This window comes from Manihot esculenta, chromosome 11, assembly GCF_001659605.2.
Source record: "Manihot esculenta cultivar AM560-2 chromosome 11, M.esculenta_v8, whole genome shotgun sequence".
Taxonomy (NCBI): domain Eukaryota; kingdom Viridiplantae; phylum Streptophyta; class Magnoliopsida; order Malpighiales; family Euphorbiaceae; genus Manihot; species Manihot esculenta.
Window position 1 is genome coordinate 10223434 of NC_035171.2, and position 14054 is coordinate 10237487.

The 14054-nt window shown below is 29.4% G+C and overlaps 1 protein-coding gene across 17 annotated transcripts; it reads left to right on the top strand.

The window, feature by feature from the left end:
- The first annotated feature begins 387 nt into the window (after positions 1 to 387).
- On the top strand, positions 388 to 13290 carry LOC110626518 (serine/threonine-protein kinase BLUS1). Of its 17 annotated transcripts, none has more exons than XM_043961729.1 (22): positions 388 to 880; positions 1862 to 2120; positions 3652 to 3697; positions 4494 to 4538; positions 4628 to 4709; positions 4810 to 4878; positions 4993 to 5163; positions 5246 to 5311; positions 5595 to 5663; positions 5747 to 5875; positions 5982 to 6052; positions 6164 to 6391; positions 7468 to 7568; positions 7715 to 7812; positions 7887 to 7928; positions 8559 to 8594; positions 11455 to 11577; positions 11679 to 11721; positions 11821 to 11882; positions 12695 to 12756; positions 12847 to 12898; positions 12974 to 13290. In XM_043961729.1, exons 1-22 carry the CDS (start codon positions 722 to 724, stop codon positions 12977 to 12979), a joined length of 2019 nt encoding a protein of 672 aa, XP_043817664.1. In that variant the 5' UTR covers positions 388 to 721; the 3' UTR covers positions 12980 to 13290. The 17 variants fall into 17 exon arrangements, 12 of the variants coding, with proteins under 12 accessions (XP_043817664.1, XP_043817661.1, XP_043817663.1 ...); XM_043961726.1 differs by having other exon boundaries at positions 1862 to 2116; positions 3573 to 3697; XM_043961728.1 differs by having other exon boundaries at positions 1862 to 2116; positions 3573 to 3697; positions 7715 to 7797.
- Positions 13291 to 14054: the final 764 nt, after the last annotated feature.

Genomic DNA, 14054 nt, shown 5'->3' on the forward strand with positions numbered 1-14054 from the left:
GTTTGACTTTTTTTATCAGTAAGTTTTAAGATAATTATTATATTTGACATAATATATACATTATTTCTTAAAACTAAATTTAAATGAAATGATTGTTTAGTAATAAAATAAAATAAGTGAAATGTAATTTTTCAAATTAAAAGTAGTATTAAAAATACATTTATAGTTTGATTTATGATTAATAAAAGATTGGTCAAATGAATTATCTTATTAACTGAATAAAATTTAAAGAACTAATTTTATTGATGCAATCAAATTTACAGAATTAAGTTTTTAAAATTAAAAAAAATAAATTATATTTTTCCGCATAATTTTGACTAATTTATTAAAAACATGAAAAATGTGATATAAAACAATTTTCATAAATTAAAAATAAAACGAATTGAAGTATGGGGCAAAAGTTTGAGTGGCTACCCGATAGCTCCGCTTTCTCTCATATTTCACAGGGAACGCCAATGCCGTCTGCCTCATCAATGCTCCATCTCCTCTCTCTCTGTTTTACTTTCCTTTCTTTTTACTTCTATGTGGCTCTCTCTTCATATCTCTCCTGCATGTGAATCATTTGTTTTTTTCCTCAGCTAATTAATATAATTATAGATATACGATCATCTCATTCCGTATAATTTGCCTGGGTTTCAGATTCCTCCATCGTCTTTGAGCTGCAGAGTTTGAGACTGCTGTCGCTAATTGTGTGTTTTCTTTGTTTTGTGTGTTGAGAGTAATGGAGAAGAAGAAGTATCCTATTGGGCCGGAGTTTTACATTCTGAATGAGGAGGTTGGGCAAGGTGTAAGTGCTGCGGTTCATCGGGCGTTGTGTATTCCCTTTGATGAGATTGTTGCAATCAAGATTCTTGATTTTGAACGTTATAACTGTGATCTGGTAATTTTCATTATTTCCAATATTACTCTCTCTTTTTGTGTATGTGTTCTAAATTTTGGTTCATCTTCAACTTTCCTTTTTGCCCTTTTGCTTATTTTTCCATTGCAAACCTTTAAAAAGGTTCAATTTTTCTTTTAGCGATAGATAAAAAAAATGTTGGCAAATTAGTATGCATAGATGGTAGAACGGAAAAGAAATAGTTTAATTAAGCAAAAACTCATGTGGCCAGCTTATGTAAGGATGAAACAAATAGATGCAGTTATTGGGTTCATTGTTGTATTTAGTAAGAACATTTTACTAGAAGGTTTAGTAATTTGTGTTTGCACTAGATTGCATAACAATGATCAATATTTTAGCAAATACCAATTGATGAACTTTGTGAATATGGTAGGTATGTATGAGCATTATTGTGCTAAGGTAATGGTTCTATTAGAATTTATGCAAGATGAAACCAAGAATTTTATGTAATTATAAATAAAATACATATTTCAAGTTTTCACTACCATGTACATTAGTGCTAATGGCTTCTTAAAACTTTTGTTGAAAAATTGGGGGCTTCTGCTTATCAATATTCATATGAATCAGGTTGTGTAAGCACATTATAGTATTGTTATTTTTATGTTGTAGGATCTTTATAATTTGATTCCTTTGAATGTGTAGTTTACTTATTAGATATAATTACTAAAACAAAAATTACAAGAAATAGGGATACAAAAATTACAAGAAATAGTGATACATACTCAATACACTTTTTGCATGTCTTTCATCTCTTCGACTGTGAAGTCATTACTTTTCTTCCAGTAACCAACTTATTTCTATTTTCTAAATAATTCTTTGAGGTAAATTGTATTTTGTTTCATTTATGGTTGTTAAACTTTTGAAGTTTTTATTTTTGGTTTTGCCAATTTTGTAAATGGTTGATTATATAAGTAACTATGTTGATGCTCTTTTTTTTTTATTATGTTTTTAATTTGTTCACAGAATAACATTTCTCGTGAAGTGCAAATAATGATCTTGATTGAGCATCCAAATGTTGTCAAATCACATTGCTCCTTTGTTAACGACCATAACCTTTGGGTTGTTATGCCATTCATGGCTGGAGGTTCTTGTCTTCACATATTGAAAGCTGTTTATCCAGATGGTTTTGAAGAAGTGGTGATTGCAACAATACTACGTGAGGTGCTGAAGGGCTTAGAGTATCTTCATCATCATGGGCACATACATCGAGATGTTAAAGTGAGTAAGTGATCCTTTATTATCCACATAATACTTATTTACTTTAATAATCCGATTTATCTCTATTGTATGCATCACAAAGTTTTATTATATTTTCTCATAAAAAAAACTCATGGCATTTAATGTTTTTTTTTTTTTTTAGTTTTTAACTTCATATGTGATATGCCATTCCATAAAATGATTAGTGGGTAAGTGGAGAAAGATTTACTACAAAGCCAGTGGTGCAGTGAGGTGACATAATTATTCATATTTATAGGCATATATGACCATACCTTTCTTTAGGAGCATATGTGCAAACTAGGTGGCATGTAGACAAATGATTAAAGGTAAGGAGTGATGCCTTATTTTTTGCTTAAAAATAATAAGAGAGCTATATAGGGGTAGAGCTGTAGAGTGGTCAAGGACAAGATTCTTGCTCCAAATGTGTTTTTCTCCAAAATGTTTGGGAGTAGAATATCATTAGTGTTGAGTTTATGGAGTCTTTATGTAATATAAATTGTACTTTCCTAATCTTGCTCTCAAGGAGGAACTAAGTTTAATGACTTTAGGTTTACTCAGTAACATACTTGATTTTTTATATTAATGCATTTCCATTAGATTATACGCCACTTCCAATAGTATTGCATAAGCTAGAGGATTTTCACTATGGAAGGTAGAAAAGGATGCTATTATAGGTAAGATAAAAATGAGTTTATAGTTTTAAAAGAAAGCTTGTGATGATCATGTGGCAGAAGAGAGGATTTAGTTCTAGTTGGAGAGGTTGCTTTAAAGTTACTTGTTTTTTACTATGTTCTCTATTTTTGTTAATGGTGAACCACTGTTGTAAAATTATATGTCATTTTCTTCATTATTCTTATTGTTAAAGCTCTGAAAGAGATGTTAATTATGGTGTTGAACTTTTATTTTCTAGTTTTTCCTTATATAATTAGTAGCAATTGCAATTTATAAATGATAATATTTTTTATTGTCTATGGATTTAAAAGTTTTTAAAAAGACACCATCTCTATAAAAACAAGAAAATTATAAGCAATTGGGGCTTACTTTGTTGACATAGTATAGATAATTATTGCAATGGAGTTTTCAATTCTTAAGTCTACATCTAAGTACCAACTAGAAAACTAAATAGTTAGTGCCCAAACTGATGTTATATTCAATCATAATGGATTGGATATCATAGTAATGTAGTTACTTTATGAGCAAAAGCACTCTATGTTGCTAGATGGCAGTGACAACCATGACAAACTCCAAATCCTTCTTAGACTAATTGCAAACTTTAATTTGCATGCTACTCTGGCAATCTATCGTGGAACCAAAGGAACACCTGCCATGAAATTGATTCAAAAAGTTGAATATGGTTTTGTCAATTTAATTAATTTGATTAAATTAGTGGTGTCCAAAAAATTCTTAGTTTATATTAATTTTCTTTTTAGTAATGAATATGTTATGGCTTTTAAAGGCGGGAAATATTCTCATGGATTCACGCGGTGCTATTAAGTTGGGAGATTTTGGTGTTTCTGCTTGCATGTTTGATTCAGGTGATAGACAACGCATGAGGAATACATTTGTGGGGACGCCTTGTTGGTATGCTTCTTTAAATACTCTAGTTCCACAAGTTCATTGGCTTTTCTTTTTTATTTCCTAAGAAATATAACTTTTATGTTATATTAAATTAACTAAAGTCAAGGTTTGGATTGTTAAAAATTGACTCTTATAGAGAGTGTACGTAAAATGACCAATGGTAAAATATTTATATAAAAAATATGTTAGCTATATATATATATATTATCAATATGGATTTAAATATAAAACAACAATAGTAGAAGTGAATTTCTTGCTATCAAAAAGGAGAAATTTCAATTTTTCTATAGTTAATTTAGTTTACTGTAGGTAGGAGAATTTGTTGATTGGAAAATGATATCACTAATATTTACTAATGTTATGAACATTTAAAATGAGATATAAAAATCTTGAATTGACATTATAATTTAAGAGGACTCATTTCATCATTTTAGATATCCATAAGTTTAAATATTATTTTGCCATTCCTTTTACTTTCATAATACCTTGGCTTATCTTGTGCATAAGATAACATGAGAGTTGTTAAAAGCTAATTAAGTCTTTTTTGTTTAACTTAATTTGAAAATTTTGATAATGAAGATATATTTCCAAATTTCATTTTTATAGTGAAATTATATATATTTTAGGAAATCTTTTAATGCATGAAAACCATAAACGAACTTTAAAAGTAAAACTATGAGTTTTGTTCTAAACAAATTTGTGTAATCACTAATATTAAATATTCAAAAGCTAGAAATTTGCTAAAAAACAAACATAATATTATTTAGGCTCCTGAATATTTTATATCTTTATTTGACAGGATGGCACCTGAGGTCATGGAGCAGCTACATGGATATGACTTCAAGTTAGTTTATTATTTTTTGCCAAGAGTTTCATAATCTCATACTGATTGATGATGTGACCTTGATGCTTTGTCTGGAAATTTTCTTGTAGAGCTGATATTTGGTCATTTGGGATAACTGCATTAGAGCTTGCTCATGGGCATGCTCCATTCTCAAAATATCCACCAATGAAGGTGCATATATATAAATATAGCATGCACATGGTTAATAACATTTTTTGTATAGCACTAATAGTTCCTATTACAATATGAAGTAATGATTTGCTCTTGAAAGGTATTACTTATGACTTTGCAAAATGCACCACCTGGCCTAGATTATGAAAGAGACAAAAAATTCTCTAAGGTATGCTCTCAACAACCTAGTGAAGTTAACACTCTTTGAATTTAATTATGTTGCACGACATACAGTTTTTATATTTATTATGTTGCGTGATCAAAATTTTATTTTCTTTTTTAGTCTTTTAAGCAGATGATAGCTAGTTGCTTGGTAAAAGATCCTTCAAAAAGACCATCTGCAAAAAAGTTGTTAAAACATTCTTTTTTTAAGCAAGCTAGGTCAAGTGACTATATATCAAGAACACTTTTGGAGGGATTACCTTCCCTTGGTGATCGTATTAAGGAATTGAAGGTAGTGAACTAATTTTGGAGATATGACTACTAATAATTATAATTAATATCATACATTTAAAAATGTGTCATCTGAAATATAGAGAAAAGAAGAGGATATGCTTGCACAAAAGAAGATGCCGGATGGGCAGAAGGAGGAAATATCTCAGGTAAGAAGTTTTCATTCTTTAAGAATAGTGAATTTAATCAAGTGGAGGAAATTGAATTGTTTCATTTTATTGATTTTCTCTTAATTTGTTTTATTGACTATATGCTTATGATAACAAGATTCTTTTGGTTTTTCTTTACGGATAGCTAATTTACTTCTAAGTGGAATTTCTTTCAATTCTCTTGTTTATTCTTTTGTATCTTATTATATCTAGCTTTTAGCATTTTTTTTTTCTTTGTATCTTTATGTAACTAACTTTAATATTTTCTTGTGAATATATGAAGAATGAATACAAGCGAGGAATCAGTGGTTGGAACTTCAATCTCGAAGATATGAAGGCTCAAGCTTCTCTGGTACAACAATAGTCTATGTGGTTTTTTGCTATAAGTTAGAACAACAAGTGGATTTCTTGATCATACCATGTTTTTCCTATCAGATACAAGACGTTGAGTACTCTTTGGCTGATAATAATCTGGGAGGAAGCTCAAGTTCCTTTGTTGCACTTGATTCACTTGAGAAGCAATTAGACCCTCGACACTCTTCCTTAGGACAAATTGCAGAGATGGTATTTTAATGTTTTGGTTATGGAAGCTTATACATTTATTTCAAATATAATCTTTGCTTTTTATTTTATGGGTATCTTTGGTTCCTCATGCTTATAAATATTACAGGATGATAATAATCCGATACAAAATCAATCCACTCATCTTCCATTATTCAACTCATCTATAAATATTGCAAGGCATGTCCTAAATCAATATTTTATTTTCAGTTATCTTTGATTAATTGTTAGCTAGAAGTGCTTTTGACTATGTTAATTGAAATATAATAAAATAGATGATTTGATTTCCAGAACTAGAAGTGAAAAATCTGACGATGAATTTAGTATAACAAGTCCACGTCATGAACAATATGTTTCACATATTTCATCACCACTTGATGATAGTGTGGAAAACAATGCATCTATTTTTGAGATCAATGGAAAATCAATGGAAGACACAGCTTCTCAACAAAAAACAGGAGGTTCATTGGGTCGCTCCAATTTACCAGAAAATTTAATACCTTCTAATAAAGGAGAAAGGTTTGACACTGAATCTTACCGAGTAATTTAATTAAATGAAATGGTTTCCTTATAGTGTCTATACTACTCTTGTACATTTAATTAATTCAAATCAGTAAGAATAATAATTGTCTTATATTTCTTCTAATTGTTGAGCATTAGTGGTCCCATATGTTTTATGGTGATTGGATTTTTGGATCTTTTGCAAGTTGTTTGATACGTTTGAAGAGTGTTTAATTTAATTTTATTTGGTAGAGAAAATCAGTTGAAGTTGGATACCAATGTGAAATTACCATGGAAAAAAGATGTAACCATCAATGATCAAGCTAGTTCATAAAAATTATTAATTCTTGTAGACATGGTCTCTATTATTATTTTATTATTGGATAAAAGTCACTCTTGATCTTAGGAGTTGATATTTCTTCAAAGATAAAAAGCAGCTTTAAACTCATTTTCTAGGAGTTTAATTATTTATCATAACATTGTTGGTGAAAAATATTTAAGATCCTAGAGAAAAAATTCAGAGATGTTGAAATAGTTTAAGTTTGATATAATATAGTTCATATATTTGATTGTAAGCAAATAATTTTATTATTGTTGATTACCGCATGTTTGTAATATAAGTTAGAATTATCTTGATATCCCAATTGATAGCCATCATATTGATTTACATTCAGATGTGATGAATTGATTTAATATGTTAGCTAGTTTATACAAATATAAATTCTGAAAATGGAAGCAAACTAGGAAGATTGCAAATAAACCTTGGAAACTCCTGCTTCATGTACATATTCTATACTAAAATATGTCTATTATCAGTAAATTTGTTGCTTAAAAGTATACCACTTTTGCTAAACATTTCATGTGGCTTTAATGGATTAGCTTACTTAAAATCAAATAAAGAAAGTGAAAATAAAAGGAGGGCAATGTAAGATAGATATAATGGAGTAGATTAATCCTAATTATGAATGAAACTTAGGGATGGGGAGGGTAGGAGAGAGAAGAAAGCATCAAACTTCCGGTTGTGTTGCTGAATCTTTTTTGTATCATAGTTAATACTTAATATGCTCTTTATGTATACTCACCAAACTTTTTAGAATTTCCAGTGATAAGTTGTTGAATCAACCACAAAATAATTCAAGTCTAGAAGGCGAAGATGTACTTTATGAAATTCCTCCTAAACCATCTAAATTATCAGGCAAGTGCTTAAATTCTCTTCATTCTCTTGTTCCATTTTCCTATGCAAAGAATTCAAAGTTTTTTTTATTGATAGAATAGCTTTAAATTCTTACTTTGACAAGATAATTTTCACTTTCCCATTTGATCAAAGTATTCTTGTCGCAGCTCCAAACAATGATGAACTTGATGAGAAAGCAAAACCACCAGTTGTTCAGCAAAAGGGACGTTTCAAAGTGACTTCAGAGAATGTGGGTATAGAAAAGGTGATCTGGAAGATTCTGACCTTTATTTGCATTGTTTTTATTTAGATAGAATTTAACTTGTTTTCACTTTTCAGGTGGGTCCAATTCCAATATTGCACAAGAGTCATAGCATGCAGGTTGGTAGTTTTGAGGTCAGCACATTTGTGTGAAGTTACTTGCTAGATTGCTTCTTTTGTAAATTACTTCTAGCTTTCTGAGAGTTGATAGTATGACTAAGCATGTCGGTTTGAATAAACTACTTTTGATTTCTTTTAATGAATTTCTAGTTCTCAAAACCCTAGAATAATAGATTACTCATTCATACTATTTATTTAATAAAGTAACTATAGATAGATTCTTGGAATACCATCAATTAAATGCATTATAAATTTGCAACACATGTATCATTTCAACCAAACAATACATATTCTAATATTTTAACCTTACCTATGCTTCTTTGACCAAAAGATACTTATCAATCACTTTGGTTGGTAAGTGTTTGGTAGACTTGAACAGTAGTTCAATACATATTGGTTCTAGCTCAAGAGTTAGGGATAACTGGATTGAAGAGTCCATATAATTTTTGGTTTGATGAACTTTTAATCAAATCCAATGAATTTAAAAAAAAAAAAAAGATTTTTGTTTTGAGAAAAAAGAAGTTTTGGATGAAACATACCAATCAGTTATAGTTTGGTTCAAGTCTAGCTTTGGTCATCCCAATTTAATCAAATTTAGTCCACTTTTAATCTTGGGTTTAACTGGTTTAGGTTTTGGACCAAACCATGACTGGGTCTAATGTCCAGGTATTCATTAATTTCTTTTTAATTTGGTGATATAAAATTTACTTTCACCACATTTTTACATTGATATAAGAATTGAAAAGCGGTATCCAATTTATGAAACTATTTCTTGTGAGTTGTTTATTCTATAAGCTTACTTAATAAAGATAAATGACAAAGTATACCCTTTTGATTCAATGATATAAAATTTACCTCCACCACATCTTTACATTGATATCAGAGTTAAAAAATTAATATCTTAGTTTATGAAACTATTTCTTGCAAGTTTTCTTTTTTAGACTTGCATGACAAACAAAGATCACATTAGATTTATTAGTTCCAATTATACTCCATATTCTCTTTCTGTATCATGGGTGATAATGATAGGTTTTAGTTTGAACGGAAGTACTATTGTTGCCTTCTTTTTTCTTTGTCTCCTTTTTACTTCTACATATTTTTATTCTTCCCTTTTTCTCACTTTCCTTATCTTTACTTGTTGGCATTTGTGCTTATGCTTGCCATTCGACAAGAAAATTTCAAAATCTCTAATGTCTGCTCAAAATATTGGGCTTGTTGCTCTTTATAGTTTTTTGCAAGATAATAATTACCATTCAATTTTTTAGGGTGTCATGCATCAATAGGACTAGAGAATTTATTCTAGTACCAAATATAATGTGGCAAAGAGAGAGAGACAAGGAGAGGGTGGGAGGGAGAAATCAATAAAGAAAGTAAATAAAAGATCTTTTGCTTAGAATTTCTAATCAATAGAAGAGAAGTAGTTAATAGTAATATATAGTTAATATTCCTAATTTGGATCTCAAACCAAATTTTTAAACCATACAAAAATTGGTTACATTTTTCATCATTTATAAGCTCGTATTTTTTGCCTATAATTTGAAAATAGTTACAAATTCTACAAACTTCCCTCCCAAAGCAATGAAGTTTTAATTTACATTAGCTCCCTCTAACCTAATATTCTTTTTATATAGTTTTCAAGTTTTATATAGTTTAAAATAAAGATATTTTATTTTATAAAATATTCGAATAAAAAAGATAGTTTAAGTATAGTCAAGAAAAAAACTTCATAATCATGCTTATTGCTTAAAAAATAAAGGCATAGGGTAAAATAGGGAAAAGAATTAGTTTAAGAGTAAAAATAGGTCTAAGAAGGTTATGATTGTAATAGATTTTTATTAATTAGTATAGTGGCAAATTTGTGTTAAACCATTCCAAAAGTTAGATTTTCACCTTGAAAGAATGAATATTTCCTTATAGATAAGTTATAATACACGTATAATTATAATCTATTAAATATGTTAAAAATTCTCGAATCATGTATTTGAGTGTAATATATAATACGATAAAACAATATTACTCTAAGAGAACATAGTTGATTACTGTTATAGGTGCATAAATTATTAATACTTCTCATTGGTTCTCCTTTTTTATGTGAAGTAGTATGTATAAATTGTAAAAAACAAAAAGACCTTATTTCTTAATTTATCTACCAATATTACGAAAAAGTTTCAATTTGAATATGTGGTTATTAAGCACTTAAGCTTTAACCAGTCAATGGTTAGATGATTATATATGTAGCATGCTTTTTTTTAACAGTAAGAAATAATTAAGTTTTTAGTTGAAATCGACTATATGAATAATTTTGTATGTTCAACTGTATTTTACTTGAAGTTTACATTATTATCCATAACTTATAAATTCTTTTTTAGCATTTTCTCCTCCATGTCATCTTAGGTATCTTCCATTCTTTTTTCACTTCTTTCCTTAGTAATTTATCAAACTCCTATATTGGGGCATTATTTGCATTGGACATGATAAATTCATCTTAATTGACTCTCATTTTATCTCCAATTATATGCATTCTCTTATGGATGTGATCACTCCTAATCTTATCCATTATTTTTACTAGAAATATCTTACCATATGTATTTTCTCACACTCATCTTGTGGATAGATTGTATCTTAAATGTCCAATATTCAATTCCACACAATTTAATTTATCTGATAACACCTGTATAGAATTTACCTTTATTTTGTTAGGGATGTTATGATTGCATAATACACGTGTCACCCTCCATTTCATCAAATTCACAGTGATTCTATCAGTTGCATTCTCATCTAGAATCCATTCTTCTGTATGATGAACTTTAAATATTTGAATTGATTGAATCTCATCTACATCCATTTTACACGGGAGCTAAACTTTTACTGGATATATTCTATTTTTTATTTTGCTTAAAACCCTTGCTCTCAATAATTCTTCTCTATAACTCTAACTTTTGATTCACTCCTTCATTTAGTTTCATCCATTAAGATAATATCATCTATAAGTAACATGCACCGTGTGATATCACGGAATATGACTGATCAACTCATCTATAACTAATATAAATAAATACAAACTCAAAGTTAATCTCTAATGTAAATCCATTATCATGGGAAACTTGTCTGTCCCCCCTTTTACTATTCTTATTCACTTCTACTATTCTTACACTTGTTGACTGCCCCATTGTACACATCCTTAATAACATTTATATACTTGAGATATACTCCTTTCTTCTCTAGCACCAAAGTTGGATTGGTTAAAAGCATATAGCTTGTTCAAATTTTAAGTGAAGTATGTTAAATCCTTATGGAGGAGGAAAATATCCTATTTGTTAATCTTTATGATGATAGTTTAAGGTTTCCATCCTAGGCATTTATAATTATGTTTGTCCAAAGACCCTCCCTTATTTTGATGAAATATTAAATTATCAAGTAAAAAATTTCATTTGCCCAATATATATATATATGCTTAGATGCTGGAAACAAATTGTATACAAACTCTAGTTTCTTTTTGTCTAATGCAAAGCTACGGGTGATATAGGTGCTTCATCAACATTCTATAGTGTCTGTACCACCAACATCTGATGCAACACCATCAACTTTTTCTGGTCATTTTCTATTTCCAATGTTGAATTCTATTTTGCAAACAAATATTCTTCAAAGGGTATGGATCATGTGATATACTTTAATCTATTCATTTTCTAAATATTCCTGTTATTTATCTTCTGATGCTTCTGATATTTGGTCTTTCTTTCCTCTCAACAGGATACTATCCTTAATCTAATGAAGCAAGTTTCTGAGAGTTCAGGTGCAAAAAATTGATGCTCTCTCCCTCTCCCTCTCCCTCTCCCTCATCCCCTTTGGATTTAAACTAGAGATCTTACCTTGATATTTTCTATCTTTGTAGCCAATCGGGCAATTGATGGAGGATCCACACCGATACACATAAATTCTATAGAGAGATCTTTGGTATATAAGCTTAGTTGTTCATATCATGCAATTCTAGATCATTGCTATGTGATAAAATTTGCTAGTGCAAAAAATGAGTGAGATTTCTTTTTAAGAAATATGACAGGATTACTATTGTTATTTATAGAATAGCAATTTACTAATGATAAAGAGATCACATGCATATGTTGTAGTTAGCTTTAAGTAGGAAGGGCTACAAGGAGAGAGTATATTGCCTGACATATCACTAGTTTTCTCATAGGTTTTGTTTCTTCATATGATTGTAAAGGCAGTGGTGCTCTTGAAATTTTTTAGTCTACTCTATGAATTACTCTATAATTTGCACAAATTGAAATTGCTTTGTTAGTTACTGAGTTGTGTAATGGAAAATTAAATTTAGTCTCTATTTGTAGAAAATAATTTATATTTGAAAAATATTTTTTATTTCATATGAAAAATATTTAATTTCTAGCAAAAAATTTATTTTCCATTTCTTGATTGTAATTTTAAAAGTAAAATATATTAATAAACTTTTACATAGTAGTGTTAATAAGATTCTCAAAAGACAGAAAATAATTTAATTTAAAAAAATTTTTAAAAATACTTTATTTTCCGTCTCGTTAAAAAAATATTTTTCATTAACCAACTTTAATTGAGTATTAAAATATTAAAAAATATGAAAAATATTTTCCCTTGAAATACACGCAGCCTTAATTCCATTTTTATGTTGTTAATTCCTAAGTGGAGCCAGTGGATTGATTATTACATGAAAATTTCCAACAAAGTTGCATTTGATTTTGATGCTAATGATTTTTTATGTGAAATTTTTGCAGCTAGAAGCATCTCATGATAGGGAGAAAGAGTTGCTTCATGATATAACCGAGTTGCAGTGGAGGTATTTACAGCATTTTGCAAATACATATGCACACTTGTACACTCCCACCCTTTTATCAAATCTAATCATTGCTTATTTTGGAATGTATAGGCTTATACGTGTTCAAGATGAACTCCAAAAAAATAGAACAGAAAATGCTCAGGTTAATTTTCAATAACTTTGATTCTCAGATATTCATCTATCTATATAATCTATTATCTAATACAAAGAGTTTCAGGTATGATTTTCGTGTTGAACTCGTAGCCTGATGAAATACAATTTACACAAATAGAATTAGAAAGAGCAAAGAAAATAGAGGCTGATCAAGAGGCACATGATTAAATATTGATAGCTCATTGTTCTTTGTAGCATATGTATAGATTTGGTTTATTATGCTTTAGGCATAAGAAGAATCAAAACTTATAGTTATTGTCCAATTCTGACTTACCAAAGATAATATTATAAATTGTAAATGTCTGATATCCATTCTTCTCCAAGACAACTTGGTTGCTGTAAATATATCTTGATTTTTAATAGTAGTACTCATATTCTATACCGGCCCATGTCATACATAATGCATTTTTCACTTGATCCAATTCTATTCGTCTTTTGCTTTGCCCGTTTTATAGACCATCATCAATAATTGTTTGAACTCAGGCCCTGAAAATAAGGTTGTAGATCCAATTTGGTTTCATTATTGAGATTTATGATACAATTGTTAAGACTGAACTGTCGAAATCGCTTGTTATAACGGTTGAAATTGTAACGACCCGAAATCGGATCGCTATCGGCGCTAAAATTCAGATTGACTTAAGGTCGATCTGGATTTTAGCGCCGGTAGCGGTCCGAAATAAGTCGATCTGGATCTTAGCGCCGGTAGCGGTTCGAAATAAGTCGATTTGGATCTTAGCGCTGGTAGCAGTCCGAAATAAGTCGATATGGATCTTAGCGCCGGTAACGGTTCGATTTCGGGTCGTTACAGAAATAGTTGCCAACAATTCTGTTGGCCATGGTTCTGGCAGCGATGAAACTAAAATATTAAAAGCTGAAGTTGCTTAACGTCTCTTTATGTTGTTAATGGGTTAATTAATCAATGAATGTGATAAAATAAATTGAATTAATTTATGGTTATGACTTGTATGATAGAATGAAATCAATTTAAATTTAATTCAAACCGATCAAAATAATTAACAAGCCGATGAAGCTGGAAATCAAGTTTGTTGTTTTAATTTCAAGCTGAATCAACTGTTTAATAAATTATACAAGATGTTGTTTGGAAAAATAAGACTTCATAATTATTGACTTTTTTGTTTGATCAT